General features: G+C 43.3%; 1 protein-coding gene across 8 annotated transcripts in view; it reads left to right on the forward strand.

Annotated features, from left to right (window-relative positions):
- The window catches only part of SV2C (synaptic vesicle glycoprotein 2C), a 239,131-nt gene that overhangs the window by 198,573 nt on the left and 23,393 nt on the right, over positions 1 to 17,165 (forward strand). For all 8 annotated transcript variants that reach the window (XM_021084456.1, XM_021084455.1, XM_021084457.1 and 5 more), the window contains 5 exons: positions 2,671 to 2,804; positions 3,278 to 3,367; positions 9,962 to 10,072; positions 10,619 to 10,707; positions 14,411 to 14,569. In XM_021084456.1, the coding sequence (XP_020940115.1) occupies positions 2,671 to 2,804; positions 3,278 to 3,367; positions 9,962 to 10,072; positions 10,619 to 10,707; positions 14,411 to 14,569 (583 nt within the window). The remainder of the gene's footprint in view (positions 1 to 2,670; positions 2,805 to 3,277; positions 3,368 to 9,961; positions 10,073 to 10,618; positions 10,708 to 14,410; positions 14,570 to 17,165) is intronic.

Raw genomic sequence — 17,165 nt, forward strand, 5'->3', positions numbered from 1 at the left:
CTTCTGACTGCTTCTGACAAAGCACCACAGACTTACTGGTTTTAAACCACATGTGTTTATTATCTTACAGTTCTGGAGGTCAGAAGCCTGGTTGCCAGGGCTTCTGGAAGCTCCTTTTGGAAGCTGGAGAGAGAATACATGTCTTTGTCTTTTCCAGCTTCTACAAACCACCTGCAGCCCTTGGTTTGCGGCCCCATCCACCATATTCTTCTTCTTTTTTTTTTTTCCTGCCTTTTGTCAAACCCGAGGCATGTGGAAGTTCCCAGGTTAGTGGTCCAATCGGAGCTGTAGCCACTGGCCTATGCCAGGGCCACAGCAACGCCAGATCCAAGCCACATCTGCAACCTACACCACAGCTCATGGGACTGCCGGATCCTTAACCCACTGAGTGAGGCCAGGGATCGAACCTGCATCCCCATGGATGCTAGTCGGGTTCCTTAACTGCTGAGCCACCATGGGAACTCCCATCCACCATCTTCAAAGCCAGCACTCTGGTGTTGTCAAACCTTCTCCAATCTGACCACTCCCTCCTTCATCTCACCCCCTTCTCTCACTCTGACTCTCCTGCCTCTCTCTTGCAGGACCCTTGCACCTGTGTTGAGCCCAGCCATATAATTTGGGATAATAGCTTTGTCTCAAGATCCTTAGCTAAATCACACCTGCAAAAATCTGTTTAGCTGTGTAAGGTGACATCGTCACAGGTTCTGGACATTAGGATGAGGACATCTTTTGGCAGAGAGGGAACATTATTGCAAGAAGCTTCCTGCTCTGTCCTCTTAGTGTGACTTTCTCCTTGGTTAAGCAACTCATCCTATTTTTGTTGTTAAAACTGCACCTTCCAGGAGTTCCCACCATGGCTCAGCAGTAGCGAACCCAACTAGTATCTATGAGGACTCAGATTTGATACCTGGCCTCGCTCAGTGGGTCCAGGATCTGGCATTGCTGTGGCTGTGGTGTAGGCTGGCAGCTGCACCTCTGACTTGACCCCTAGCCTGGGAGCTTCCATATGCCACAGGAGTGGCCCTAAAAAAAAAGAAGAAAAAAAAAAAACACCTTCTGAATTAAATTGTTTTAGCAGAGGGTCCAGAGACCTTTTCTTCTCTTGTCTTCACTCTTGCCCTTTGGACTATGTGATCACCCGAAATGTAAAACATTGTATTAGCTGAACTCAGACATCTAAAGCTTTTCTTTTTCATCCAGTATGTAAAAAGAATAGGATCTAGTGCTTTTAAAAAAAGAATTCCTTTATATGAGGCTCTCAGATCAAATGTGAAGAAAGTATGTTCTCTCAGTTATGTATTAGACTTTTTTCTGTGTGTTGCATATTTGAGACATTTGGACTCCTGCTAGACAAAACATAGAGAGTAGACATCCTCTCCTAAAGTTGACGATGTAATCCTTAGCATCCCACGTAATCTTCATGTATGACAGTCCTGGAAAATGCTTATAAAATCTAAGATCAATGTAGCATTACCATTGGTGTTTACATCATTTATCAACAAATTCTGTGTTTACCAGTAAGCGTAGATGTGAGGACGTGTGTGGTATAAGATTCTGCCTCAAATCCTGGTGAAAATTCTAGTATAAAACTTCAGCTACATAGCCTTGAGGAAGTCATGTCACCTCCAGAATCTCACTTGCCTCCTGTGCAAACAATGAATAATTACACTGATTTCCTGCTGATGGAATGTAGACTGTCTTACTTTTGCTCACAGCAGCCTTCTGAATACCAAGCATTGCAAAAATGTGAATTTCGCCTCACATAATTCATCTATGCTTCTCTGCATTGCCTCTCTGTTTTCAATTAGATTTGATATGCTTCATTATTTCTCATTTAGAATCATGGTTGAATTTCACTTTCAACCATTCTTAATGCACTCAAATATTGGTTTTCTTATAGTCCTTGAAGAGAATTTTTTTGGCATCCCATTAGGCTTGTTTTTGTCATATTATAATAAAATGCTATTTAGAAATATAAAATTCTCTGGACTGGGTGGTTGACAGGTACATGTGGAAAGGTTGGCAAATGTCAGTTTTTAGTCATTGCAATGGAATTCCCATCCCATTCAGCAGGTTAAGAACCTGACTAGTATCCATAAGGATGTAGGTTTGATCCTTGGCCTCCTCACTCAGTGGGTTAAGGATCCAGCATTGCCGTGAGCTGTGGTGTAGGTTGCAGACACAGCTCAGATTCCACGTAGCTGTGGCTATGGTGTAGGCTGGCAACTGCAGCTCCATTTCAGTCCATAGCCTGGAAACTTCCATATGCCATGGGTATGCCCCTAAAAAAAGAGAGAGAGAGAGAGAGAGAGAGTTATCTGAAGGAGCAGAGGGAAGATGCTCCACATGGGGTTCTGTTGGAAAAAGCACCATCCCACCTTCATTTACCTTGGCTGTGGAGTTTGGTTGTCCAAATACATATGCACCCCTATCCTTAGGCCCAGACCCCTTGATTCCAGACCGCTTGCTTCTCAGCACTGCCCTTGGTGGTCTTCAACTTGAGCTGGTTCCTTGTGGCTAATGTCCCGATCAGCTCACTTTTCCATGGGTGCTGAGATTTGCCTAATCAGTTCAAGGTGTGGACACCCACAATGACGTGGGGTCCTCGCTCCCCCCAGCAGGCCGTCTGCGAGGTGCTCTCCCTCACCCCCTCCCCCTCTTCTTTTCCAGGGTGGAGCTTCAGCATGGGGTCGGCCTACCAGTTTCACAGCTGGCGTGTGTTTGTCATCGTCTGCGCCCTCCCCTGTGTCTCGTCAGTGGTGGCCCTCACGTTCATGCCTGAAAGCCCACGGTTCTTGTTGGAGGTAACGCTCATCCTTATAAATACTCAAAGAAGCCACAGGCATTGGGATGGATTCCTTTCAATTCTAGGCGAATATATTGGCCTCTTCAAGAGGGACCTTTTTCCTTCCTGCTATGGAACTATGGAGGGTTTGGTTTTATGGAGGCCTGCTTCAAGCAACCATGTGAAAAAGCTGCCTCGTGGCCAGAAAGCACTAATGTTCCTCCTCCAGCAAGTCATTCCCCTCAATGAAGACGACATGGGTTATTGTTTTAGAAATGAAATTTACAACCCAAAGGTGCTATTTCTAGTTAGAGGCGCATCCTTTCAACTAAGGTGCTCAAGGATATCCGTGTGGTCTGTGTGTTCCAGCAGGATGAACCGAAGTGCATTCGCACTGTTACATCCGATTTGCTCTACCAATAGCATACTGGAAGATGAGGGAGTGTGTATGTTTCATCTCTTGGCACTTTACTGTCTACTCATATTTCTTAGGTTGGAAAACATGATGAAGCCTGGATGATTCTGAAGTTAATTCATGACACAAACATGAGAGCACGGGGTCAGCCTGAGAAGGTCTTCACGGTGAGCATTGCTTCTCAGTGGATCTTCTACACCAGTGGTCTCAAGAAACTGTTTCTGAAAAGGCCTGACTGTAGATTCCTCTCTTGCTGCACTAGCCACTCTCAGCTTCCAGTGCCCTGGACCTTAACCTAAACCTGCTGCACTACTGTTGTATGTGCTGTTCCCTCTGTATGGATTGCTCTTCCAGCCACTGGTTATAAAGTTTATTCTCAATAGGAAAACCAGTCTAAATTAATGAAAATTGGATGCATGGAATATTTTGGAAAGAACAATGGTTTTTATTTTTATGTTTTTCTTCCTTTTTTTTTTTGCTTTTTAGGGCTGCACTAGTGGCATATAGAGGTTCCCAGGCTAGGGGTCGAATCAGAGCTACAGCTGCTGGCCTACGCCACAGCCACAGCAATGCCAGATCTGAGCCACATCTGCGACCTACACCACAGCTCACAGCAACACCGGATCCTTAACCTCCTGAGCGAGTCCAGGGATGGAACCTGAAATCTCATGGGTCCCAGTTGGATTTGTTTCCACTGTGCCATAACAGGAACTCCAGAACAATGGTTTTTAAATCCTTTGATCTATGCAGCATACAGTTAGATTAACATCTAAAATAGGTTTGGGGTGGAAGATAAAGTAGAAGTTTGGGATTAGCATATACACACCACTACGTATAAAATAGTTTTAAACAACAAGGACCTACTGTGTAGTACATGGAACTATATTTAATATCTTATAATAACCTATAATGGAAAAGAATCCTAAAAAGAATGAATTTAGTGATTCCTATCGTGGCACAGCAGAAACGAATCTGATTAGTATCCATGAGGATACGGGTTCAATCCCTGGCCTTGCTCAGTGGGTTAAGGATCCAGCATTGCTATGAGCTGTGGTGTAGGTCACAGATGCAGCTCAGATCTCGTGTTGCTGTGGCTGTGGTGCAGGCCGGCAGCTGTAGCTCTGATTCAACCCCTAGCCTGGGAACTTCCATATACTGCAAATGTGGCCCTAAAAAAAGCAAAAAAAAAAAAAAAATATATATATATATATACATATATATGTATATGTATATATATATAAAACTGAATCATTTTACTGAACACTTAAACTAACACAACATTGTAAATTAACTATATTTGAACAAAAATTAATTAAATAGGTTTGGGGGATATAAGATTTTTAGTGTCTTATGAATAATTTCAATTATAGTTCTTAAAATATGTGAAATAGTTCCTGATTAAACAGTCTCCTGAATATTCTTTATTCATTTCATTTTTTAGTAGCAAATGAATTTTTTCATAATATGAAGATAGACTTCAGTCTGGCATCTATCCCAGTTATCACAGTTTCTTAATTAGCCGAATGGTTATGCGGTTAATGGAGAAGTGAAGATTAGTGGTGGAAGGCCTCCCTTGAGGACCTGGAAGCCTTTAAATAGGCTCCTCTTTTGAGTGGATGCACAGTAGAGGAAGACCATATAGAAGTTCCCGTCGTGGCTCAGTGGTTAACAAACCCCACTAGCATCCATGAGGATGAGGGTTCGATCCCTGGCCTCGCTCAGTGGGATAAGGATCCAGCATTGACATGAGCTGTGGTGTAGGTCATAGACTCGACTCAGATCCCAAGTTGCCATGGTGTAGGCTGGCAGGTACAGCTCCGTTTCGACCCCTAGCCTGGGAACCTCCATATGCTGAGGATGCAGCCCTTAAAAAAAAAAAAAAAATTAAAGGACCATATGGCAAGAGCAATCTTGAAACATCTTTTCTTTTTTTTGTCTTTTTGCCTTTTCTAGGGCTGCACTCATGGCATATGGAGGTTCCCAGGCTAGGGGTCGAAATGGAGCTGTAGCTACCGGCCTACGCCAGAGCCACAGCAACGCGGGATCTGAGCCAAGTCTGCAGCCTACACCACAGCTCACGGCAATGCTGGATCCTTAACCCACTGAGCAAGGCCAGGGATCACACCCGCAACCTCATGGTTCCTAGTCGGATTTGTTAACCACTGCACCACGACGGGAACTCTGAGACATCATTTAGATGCTCAGTGTCACCTAACCTTTCTTAGCCAGATGAGGAGATACCCTTTACCCAAAACTTCTGAGAAGGTGTCTCAGTAGGGCTTCATTGCCCTGTGAACCTGCTTTTTCTTCCAGAAGGTCTGACTTACCAAGTTCACTCATGGTTAGTATTACTGTATAAAGGTTAGGTGGGATAAAGTGGGAACATTCTAAAAGAATGGATAATTTCAAAATCATTTATATGTGACTTTCAAAGTCATTGCATGGTTCCACCGTGACAAATTTGTCTTTCTCCTTGTCATATCTACAATACAGTGAATTTGCATGCCCCCTCCAAGGTCTTATTTTTATTTGTTTCTATTTTTTAAAATTTTTTCTCTCTCTCTTTTTTTTTTTTTTTTTTTTTGCTATTTCTTGGGCTGCTCCCACGGCATATGGAGGTTCCCAGGCTAGGGGTTGAATCGGAGCTGTAGCCACTGGCCTACGCCAGAGCCACAGCAACGCCAGATCTGAGCCGTGCTGCAACCTACACCACAGCTCACGGCAACGCTGGATCGTTAACCCACAGAGCAAGGCCAGGGACCGAACCCGCAACCTCATGGTTCCTAGTCGGATTCGTTAACCACTGCGCCACAACGGGAACTCCGTATTTTTTAAAATTTTTATTTTTTGTCTTTTTAGGGCCACACCCGTGGAATATGGAGGTTCCCAGGCTAGGGGTCGAATCAGAACTACAGCTGCCAGCCTACACCACAATGCAGGATCCGAGCCATGTCTTCGACCTACACCACAGCTCACAGCAGTGCCAGATCCTTAACCCACTGAGTGAGGCCAGGGATTGAACCCACATCTCCATGGATGCTGGTGGGGTTCATTAATCACTGAACCACAATGGGAACTCCAAAGTTCTCCTTTTTAAACTCTCCTTCCTATGCATCTATTTTCCCATTGTTTTGCAGGGCTTAATTTGCAGCCAACTTCTCTTTTAACTCTACACACTCTCCTTAGCTGGTCTCAGTTCCTTCCTCATTCTCTGTTTCCTAATGGACACATCTCCTGCGCTCCAGCCATGTGTCTTGATGGGCTTTGTGGCCAATTCCTATGTACTATAAGCCCTTCAAATTCTGAATTTCTAAATCTCAACTTCTTACCTTAAGAGTCTCCAAACATCTTCCTTGTCCAAAATTCTATCAGCAAGTACCGCCAATACCACCCATGCCAGAACCCTGAAAACTATCCTATTTCTTTCTTTCCTTTATCTCTGTTCCATCCAAGAAGTCACTACGTCCTATTATTCTCTACCCTGAATCTCTCTTATACAGTCCCTTAATTTCTATCCTTACTGCCACTGTTTTGGTTCAGCCCACATTACTCACTGCCCTCTGCCCTTGCACTGGTCTTCAGGGATCCCAAACTTTTTGTGGTTTCCAACACAGTCTTTTCACTCACACTGCTGGATGTTTGCATTGGGATTCCTCTCACTTAGAATGCCCATCAAGGAAAAAAAAAAAAAAAAAGCATAAAAAAAAAAAATGCCCATCAAGTAATTTGCACATATAGCAAATGACATGTTTCTCCATAAGCTCCAGCTCAAAGTCCACAGTCCGTGACGACTTCTCCCTCGCTCTCAGGCCAACTTGGTGTCCTGTATAATATGTCTCTCCCATCTGATATAGAGTTCCATTAGAATACTTTCTAATTTGTATGGTAATTGCTTGGAGGGTGTGTGATGTTTTATGTTTGTATCTCCAGAGTCTAGTGCAAGGCCTGGCTCCCCATGGGTGCCATTAAACACATGCACAAACATTAATGAGTGGAGAAGAAGTGTCCCCAAAGTAGTATGTTGAGTCAGAATGGCCATCAAAAAGAATGCAAATAATAAAGGTCCATGAGGATGTGGGGAAAAGGGAACCCTCATGCACTGCTGGTGGGAATGTAAATTGGTGCAGCCACTGTGGAAAGCAATATGGAGATTCCTCAAAAAACTAAAAATAGACCTAGCAAATGTCCCAGCAGTTCCACTCCTGGGTATATATCCAAACAAACCAAAAACACTAATAGAAAAGATACATGGACCCCAATGTTCATAGCAGCATTGTTTGCAATCACCAAGGTATGCATGCAACTTAAGGGTCCCATCAACAGATGAGTGGGTAAAGGGGATGTGATATATATATATATAGGATTATTACTCAGCCATAAAAAAATGAAAATTTGCCATTTGCTGCCACATAGGTGGACTTGGAGGGCATTATGCTAAGTAAAATAAATCACACTGAGAAAGACAAATACTGTATGAGATCACTCATATGTGGAATCTAAAAAACACAACCAACTAGTGAATATAACAAAACAAAAACAGACTCACAGATTTAAAGAACAAACTAGTGGGTACCAGTGGGGAGAGGAGAGGGGAGAGGGGCAGTTAGAGAAGTAGGAGGAAAAAAGAGTTATGGGATTATATGAAATTGTATGAAACTTCTGAATGTTATAAAGCACTATAGAATTAAATGAATTTTTCATTCAGTACACACACAGAAAAAGAATACCCCTATGATTTAAAAATAAAAATTCTAGGGAGTTCCCTTTGTGGCTCAGCAGGTTAAGAACCCAACTAGTATCCATAAGGATGGGAGTTCGATCCCTGGCCTAGCTCCCTGGTTAAGGATTTGGTGTTGCTGTGGCTGTGGCATAAGCTGGCAGCAACAGCTCCAATTAGACCCCTAAACTGGGAACTTCCACATGCCACACATACAGCCTTAAAAAGAAAAAAAAATTCCTAGAGTATCACCAAATACTGCCTAAATGGATGGTTTGGAGCTGACTCTATTTGGAATCTCATATTTCCATATGGGAAATCCATATTTCCCTTACTGTCCTTAAATATAGACATCTTTGTTTATATAGCCAGGAAGAGGCTACTGCTCACCTGGTATAATTTGCAGGAAACTGAGGGTCTCCACATCACCTCTGTCAAAAGCCAGTCTTGGTACCTGGATTCTCACAATAGAAGTGCTGCTTTGGATGTTGGCAGACTCTCCAGAAAGATCTGTTCGAAAGTTATCCCTGGTTAGAATAGTATGTGTGTGTGTTTCTGTGTCCTCTCGCGGGTGAATCAAAGGCAGGTAGAGGGTGGAGTTCCCTAGTGGCACAGCAGGATAAGGATCTGGTGTTGTCACTGCTGTGGCACAGGTTCAATCCCTGGCCCTGGAATTCCTACATGCCATGGGTGCAGAGGGGAAAAAAAAAGCAAGTAGATGTTTACTAACAGGATAAGATGGGACAGGTCCACAAAGGAACTATGCTGCTGCTGCTTTTTTTTTTTTTCTTTCTCTTTTCAGGCTTCATTCTCTGTGTTGAAAGCATTGCTTCTCCTGACTCTTAGTTCTTTTCCTTAGCAAAGGGAAACTAGCTTAAGTCATGGATACAGCTTCAGGCTGAACTTCTATCATTTCTTCCCCTTCTATCATCGAAGAGTCAGTGTCTGGGAGTTCCTGTTGTGGCTCAGCGGTAAGGAACCCGACTGGTATCCATGAAGACACAGGTTCCATCCCTGGCGTTGCTCAGTGGGTTAAGGATCTGGCTTTGTGGTAAGCCATGATGTAGGTCACAGAGGCAGCTCAAATCCCGAGTTGCTATGGCTGTGGCTGGCAGCTGCAGCTCCAATTCAGCCCCTACCCTGAGAACCTCCATATGCCACAGGTGTGGCCCTATAAAGGTTAAAAAAAAAAAGAAAAAAGAAAAGGAGTCAGTGTTTGATGCTTGCAGTCAAAGCTTGTTCACTGGATCTCACTCCATGGTCACCTGTGGGTACTTGCTGACCAGTCTGTTGGTTGGTCTCTGGAAGAAGGAATAAAGGGTTGCAGGAAAGCACTAAGAATGAAAGTTTGATGGAAAGGCTCTTAAGAACTATGTTTATGTTTAGGGGCCAGATTCATCAAATAGATTCCAAAGAAAAGTGTGTTCAATCCAAGCAAAAGATTTCATCTTAATCCAGGAGCACATCTATCTGGAGGTTTCATCTGCTATTGTGTACCTTTTAAAAAATTTTTATTAAAGTATAGTTGATTTACAAGGTGTGTTAGTTTCCACTATATAGCAAAATGATTCAGTTGTACATATAGATTCTTTTTCATATTCTTTTCCATCATGATTTAATCACAGAATATTGAATATAATTCCCTGGGCTCTGCAGTAGGACCTTGTTGGTTATCCATTCTCTATATGATAGTTCATATCCTGCTAACCCCAAACTCCCAATCCATCCCTCCCCTGCCTCCTAATATGTGCCTTTCTAGTAAGGATTTAGAGAAAGGTATATTATTCCCTTACTATTAGCTCTTTCTCTGTTTCTCTCTGATATTCCTTCCCATTCATTCTGTATTTAGTTCTTTTAGGTGCCTTTTGAGTCTGTGTACTTATACCAGTGGTCTCATATATGTATGGATACCTGCTCATGTCCCAAATACCTGCTTCCTTCTTGTTGGAGTCGGCTTTCACTCCTTTAAAAACACATTGTAAGCCTGAACTCCACAACTTCAGAGAAGAGAACTCAGCACATTGCCCTGTGTTGCACCTTACAGGTAAACAGAATCAAAACCCCACGGCAAATAGATGAGCTGATTGAGATTGAGAGTGACACAGGAACATGGTACCGGAGGTGTTTTGTTCGGATCCGCACAGAACTGTATGGAGTAAGTACCAAACCTGCCCTGACTTGCTGGCCAACATGTTGCTTGAGGTTAGTAAGAAGCAGGGTTGACTGGACCAATCCCATGAGTGGGGATCTTCCCCCTTCTGCCCAGGACACCTGACTCCTGGAGTAGAACCAGGTAATAGGATCCTCTTGGGATTCGCAGGGTAACTAAGATATTTCCTCCTTGGAGAGGAAAGGTTGTTATGCAAGGAATATTGGCAGTGACAGGGCGAACCGACATCTTCAGTTACTTTGTCCGTTGGCCTCCAAAAAGCTGATAAATGAACATTTCCACATTTGATTTCCAGTAGCCTTTAGCTTTTACATTTTAAGTTCAAATGGGGAGTGCCTGGTGGCCCAGTGGTTGGGGACTCAGCATTGCCACAGCTGTGGCTCAGGCTACCGTTGTTTAAAAAAAAAAAAAAAGTTCACGTGAATCCAGCCCAAAGCAAATTCAACATGTGTTATAATTTGTTGGAGGGGTTTGGGGGTGGGGTTGACTTAGGTAACTGCATAAGAAAACTAACTGTCTAATATTTCACAGATTTGGTTGACTTTTATGAGATGTTTCACCTACCCCGTCAGGGAAAATACCATAAAGCTTACCATTGTTTGGTTCACGCTGTCCTTTGGGTAAGTGATGCTTAAATTCTTGATGAGTGAAATCTAAATTTCCCCACCATAACTCCTGGTCACCCTGCTTTCTTTTCTTATACTGTTTGATGCTGTTAACCTCTAGGAAGGAATTTTTTTTTTCATTTTTGAATTTGCTGACAGTTAGTATTTATCAACCAGTCACTTTATTTATCCTGTCATATAGCTGAGGTGGTAAAAAAAAAAAAAATGAACAATGTTTGCAAAGTCCTGTAGGATCGCAGACAATCTGCCTTCATGATTTCTCCACCTTCCTGTCCTCATTTGCGAGGCCCCGGCCCCACCGGCCTCTACTCTTTCTCGAATGCACCAGAACTTTCTTAGATGTTCCATGTCAGACCTTTGCCTGCCCCCTAGTCAAGGCCCAGCTCATTTTCTTGCCTCCGTTGAGCCCTTTCTCACAGGTCACCTTCTCAAGGATACCTCCCCAAAGCAACTTCCATATGCTGTGGGTGAGGCCCTAAAAAGACAAAAAATAACTTAAATAAATAAATTAATAAATAAATGTGCAGCCCCTCAGTGGCCCTAGAAAGACAAAATATAAATTAAACAAATAAAATCACGCCCCCTCAGCCTTCCCTATTCCCTACTCAGCTTTATTATTCTTTATCACTGCTTCCATCTTCTAATAGACAAAACACTTTTTTATTCGGTATAGAATAAAGAAAGCTTTGTCCTCCCCCTTTGGGAGCTCCTGTGAGAACCAGTATTTTCAACTGTTTTGCTCAGGGATATAATGGCACTGGCCCATAATAAACACTCAATAAATAGTTGTCATCTAATGAATCAAACCACCATTTCTGTGTTCTGAGAGAAGAGTACTGGAGAGAACATTTCAGAATTGTATTTGCTAGTGGTTGACTATTCACTTTAGAATATGTGTGTACAGCTCCATTTTTGCCCGAGTTACTCCTCCAAAAGGGCAGGTGGATACTTCAGGGCAATAGGCATTCATTGTGCCTGGTAGAGCCCAGTATTTAGGTTGCAAGTTCCGTCTCCCAGCATCCCTAAATTAAAGCAAGTGAGTGATCACAGGTGACCGAGACCTTCCGCAGGGCTGTGAGCTGCAGTGGAGGGAGAGACAGGGAAGGTGGGGGCTGTTCTGCCTTGAGACGTGAGAACACTTCTGAGTTTTAGTTCCTTATTTCTAAATTGAGAGGGTTGACTTAGAACACGTAAAGTCACACCCCTCAAGTTCCAAAAATCCCCTTAATCTATGAAGGAAGAGGGGGATAAAAATTAACACGTCTTGGAGTTCCCACCTTGGCTTAGCAGTTAACGAACCAGGCTAGCATCCATGAGGTTGCTGGTTTGATTCCTGGCCTCACTCAGTGGGTTTAGGATCCAGCATTGCCGTGAGCTGTGGTGTAGGTCGAAGCTGCAGCTCAGATCCTGCGTTGCGGTGGCTGTGACTAGGCCGGCGGCTACAGCTCTGATTCGACCCCTAGCCTGGGAACCTCCATATGCTGCAGGTATAGCCCTAAAAAGACAAAAAAAAAAAGGAACATGTCTTAAATGCCCACTCCGTACTAAACCCTGGCTAGATACAAAGATAAGCAAGATAGAAGTTCAGTTCTTCAAATCTGAAGAGTTGTAGGATAATAATTATGATTTATGTTGCTTACTTGGTGCGGACCACATTTTAAGCTCTACGATTTCCTCCTGAAGTCCCTGAAACCTCAAACAGTGCTTAGCACTCAGCGGCTATTCAGTAAACATTTGCTGCATAAATGAAAAATTAGCTGAAATTCCTCATGTTATTGATGATGGATGGTACAGGGTATCATGTTTCCCTCACTGTTGCCACTTGTGAAGATGTTGATCTTCTGCGTATGACTAGAGAACAACGCATAGAGTCTGCGTCCTGAGTCGCTGCCTATTCAGTGGCCCCCCGCTCACACCCCTGCAGTAAATATTTCATGATCTTTGGAGAGAAGGGGTTGGAATCTATGGACTCCCGAGACAGAGATGTTTCAGGAATCCTGATGGCAGCAATAATGATTGAAAAACAAAGCACTTAGTCTTTTGAGCCCTCACTGTGTGCTAGGTATTTTGCATCCTATTTAATCCGAGCAACCGCCCAGGAAGGTGGATACGATCCCCATTCTGATAGTAGAGATGGAGGTGGGGAACTGAGGCGTGGGTAATGTGCTCGAGTTCACACAGCTGGTGAGCAGCAAGGCCAGGATTCAAACCTAGCACATCTGCCTGTAAAAGGTATGCTTATAACCACTTCTTACCCGATGCAGCTCAGTGTAGCTGGAGATAAACTAGAGCAGCGCTCCTCAGACTTGGGTGTGCCGTATCAGTAGTATCACTTGGAAGACTCCATCCACAGTTTTTGACTCAGCAGGTCCAGATGAGGCCTGAGAGTCTGTCTCTCTCCCAAGCCCCCTGGTGATGCTGCTGGTCCAGGGACCCTGCTTTGGGTGGGAACCACCAGTGTAGAGCAGTGTTGTTCAGTAAAAGTAGAATGTCCACCACAAGTGTTATTTGAAATTTTCTGGCAGCCACACGTTCCAAAAAAAAAAAGGGGAGTTCCCACTGTGGTGCAATGGGTTAATGATCTGGCTTGTCTTTGTGGAGGCACCAGTTCAGTCCCTGGCCCAGTGCAGTGGATTAAGGATTTCGCATTGCTGCCGCTGTGGTGTAGGTTGCAGCCCCAGCTCAGTTTTGATCCGTGGTGTGGGAACTTCCATATGCCTTGGGGGCAGCCCCCCCAAAAAATAAATAAATAAATAAAAGGAAAGAAAGAAACTAAAGAGGTGAAATTAATTTTAATAATTTATTTTACTCACTTTGTCCAAAATATTATCATTTTAACATTTAATCAATATGGAATGATTAATGACTTAATTTTACATTTGTTTTATCCAAGTCTGGTATTTTATACTCACGGCACACATCTCATTCGGACTAGTCACATTTAACCACTCAGTAGACCCACGCGCTAAATTAAGGGCTGCTGTTCTGAGGAACACGGCACCATGGCTGAGCTGTAACCTGTTAGAATAACACATTAGAGGTGAGAGTCAGAAAGTGGGAAATAACCAGGCTTTTCTGATGGAGGGCTTAAATGGCCCTTTTCCCAGCCTTGAACCTCTTTGCCATGGGACTCTGCCCCCAAGCTAGCAGTACCACTAGTATAGGAACCAAGAAAGATTGTCCATTAATAAAGAAGTCACTCTGGAGTTCCCCGATGCCCTAGTAGTTAAGGATTCAGCAGTTGTCACTGGGTGCCATGGGTACAGCCAAAATAAGAAATAGATGAAGAGGTGATTCTTCAAGGGCCCTCAGAGTGTGGGGGCCCCAGGAGTTGGTAGCACCTAAACTAGGAGATTGAGTTCTTCAGTGTAGCCTCAGGGGAGAAGAAAAACATCCACCTGCTGGTGTTGGATGGGATTCTTATGCATGTCTCTTCCCAAAGGAAGGGTTCAAGAAGTACAGACCTGGGGTTCTCTAGGGACACCTAGGCCATCCCTCTAGCTTGATCTTTGCAGACTTAGCTGGGGTGGGAGGGCCAGTGCAGATTCCCGTTTGATGCTTCCCACTGCTGCAGGGGGCCAGTCCTTATCAGAAGTGCTTCTCCAGGAACCACTTCCTCACCCAAAATGTCTGGAAGTTGGGCATGGCCTCTAGGGTGCCAGCGCCCTTACAAACTCACGTTTCTTTGTCTTTGCAGGTACTATGGATTATCCGTTTGGTTCCCTGATGTCATTAAACATCTGCAGCCGAATGTATTGAAAAATACAAATGACCCAAGAGTGACATTTTCAGATTTTACTATTAACTTTACAATGGCAAATCAGATTAATATTGGAATGGAATACGAGAATGGCAGGTCCAGAAACTTTTAAATCGCTTAATTTCCTACTTAATCTCAAAAATGTATTTCTTAAAGTTCCCTGGTAACCTAGTGGTTAGGAATCCTGCATTCTCACTGCTGTGGCTCAGGTCACTGCTGTGGCACAGGTTCAGTCCCTGGCCTAGGAACTTTTATATGCTGTGGGTGCAGCCAAAAAAATAATAATGATAAGTGTCTATTATAGTCCTCACTGCTCTAAAATATGCATGGGTTTTTTGGGATTGGGTTTTGGGGTTTGGGTTTGTTGGTTTTTTTAGTTTGTACACATAGTCATTTTCAGACTAAATTTGAATACTTGCAAATAGCTTTTAAAGAAAAGGTACACGTATGTCTGTTCCTTCACTTACAACTACTTCTGAAACGGAGCTGCTTCCCATTTATAAAAAAGGAATTGACTGATGTGAAAAGAAAATTCAGAAAGGCTTTGGAAAGCAAGCAAAATCTGTCATGGAAGAGAAGAGTGAAGACTATGAGAAAACAAGAGAGGTTATACCATTATTGAACTCAGAGAGGAAATCTGAGGTGTAATTTGATGCCTGTTTTCTGTCTCTGGCAAAGCAGACCACTTTGCAGAATTCCTTCCTTCTCCCCTGTGCTGAATCAAGAGTTGGGGTTAAGTTGTATCAGGAAGTTTCAATTAGAGAGTAGGAATGATTCCCCAAAATTAAGGGCTTTGAAAGTAGGGAATAAGTTAGCAAAGGATGTTTTTGGTTATAGAATCTGGAATGCCTCTTGATGAGGAGAAGGAATGACTCAAAAGGTGGCTCTGGTTCATTCTTTCAGAGAGGGAAAGGGATGGGCAGAGTCCTTATCTCTACCCATTATTTGTAATCTGAGCAAATAATTGTTGGTATAAGTTCTTGCTGACTGACATCATTCTAAGGAACTTCTCCCAATTTCAAAAATGATTTAAGTAAAATAATTGAACAGAGTTTCCCAAGGCAAAAACCAATTTAGAGAAATGAAAAAGGGAGTTCCCGTCGTGGTGCAGCAGAAATGAATCCGACTAGGAGCCATGAGGTTGCCGGTTCAGTTCCTGGCCTCGCTTGGTGGGTTAAGAATCTAGCATTGCCATGAGCTTCGGTGTAGGTCGCAGACACAGCTTGGATCTGGTGTTGCTGTGGCTGTGGCGTTAGGCCGGCAGCTGTAGCTCCAATTGGACTCCCAGCCTGGGGAACCTCTATATACCTTGGGTGCAACCCTAAAAAAACTACAGTTACTCCATTTAAAATGTCTAATATGTTTGTCTCTGACAGTCATATTTTTAATAAAAAGTTCTTGCTGGATAGTCAGTCGTCACAGAGAAATGTGTTTACTTTAGCAATATAATGATTAATAATATTTAATAGTATTAAAAATCCTTATAAAACATATACATGTATTTTAGAAGGTGATAGAATTTTTTTTTTTTTTGGCCTTTCAGGGAAATTTCAAATACCACTAACTACTCATTTTTTTTGAAAATGTTGTTCCTATTCAATATCATGAAATTCTTTAGGTACTGAGAGGAAATGACCTCCAGATAGACTCTCAGCACAACCAAACAAGATCTGGAATAGTGTCTTGTTTGCAAGCACCCCATATACAGAATGCTCCCTGAAAAGCATATGTGAAACTGAGAGCAGTGGTTATCTTTGGGGGAAAAAGAACCAGGTGGCTTGAGGGTGGGAGAGGAAAGACTTACTTTTTCCCTCTTTCACCTTTTGGAATTTTGCACCACGTGTATGTACCCTGTATAGACAGTATCCATGAAAAATCGTTCCCCCCATCCTTTTTTCCTAGGGCTGCACTCGTGGCATATGGAGGTTCCTAGGCTAAGGGTTGAATCGGAGCTACAGATGCCGGTCTACCCCACAGCCACAGCAACGTGGGATCCAAGCCGCGTCTGTGACTCACACAACAGCTCATGGCGGCACTGGATCCTTAACCCACTGAGTGAGGCCAGGGATCGAACCTGTGTCCTCATGCATACTAGTCGGGTTCAGGTTTGTTAACCACTGAGCCACTACAGGAACTCCCATGTTTCCTTTTTCTAAATTCAGTTTCCTTTCAGAAGATTAGTGATCTTCTTAAAATGTGCCAATGTTTACCTTCTTTTAGTGGATAGATTGATGGTTTACAAGATTTTACTCCAGACTCCCAGAGTAGGGATTACAACGAGTTTTTTTTTTTTTTTTTTTTTTTTAAGGAGGTTGATCTCATGGGCACTTTGTACATTTTGAGCTGACAAATGTGGCCAGCATTAGGGTGCGAATGGTTTTGAAAGTACTCAGTAGCGGAGTTCCCCTTGTGGCTTAGGGGTTAACGAACCCGACTAGTATCCATGAGGATGTGGGTTCAATCCCCGGCCTCACTCATTGGGTCAGGGAGTTGTCGTGAGCTGTGGTGAAGGTCTCAGTCTCAGCTCAGATCCTGAGTTGCTATGGCTGTGGAGTAGGCCGGCAGCTGTAGCTCCGATGGGACCCCTAGCCTGGGAACCTCCATATGCCACAGGTGCTGCCCTAAAAAAAAAATGAATGAAAGAAAGTACTCAGTAGTGAATTGCTTTTAAGTCAGCTCACTTTCCCAGGAG

Source organism: Sus scrofa, chromosome 2, assembly GCF_000003025.6.
Source record: "Sus scrofa isolate TJ Tabasco breed Duroc chromosome 2, Sscrofa11.1, whole genome shotgun sequence".
In the NCBI taxonomy this organism is placed as follows: Eukaryota; Metazoa; Chordata; class Mammalia; order Artiodactyla; family Suidae; genus Sus; species Sus scrofa.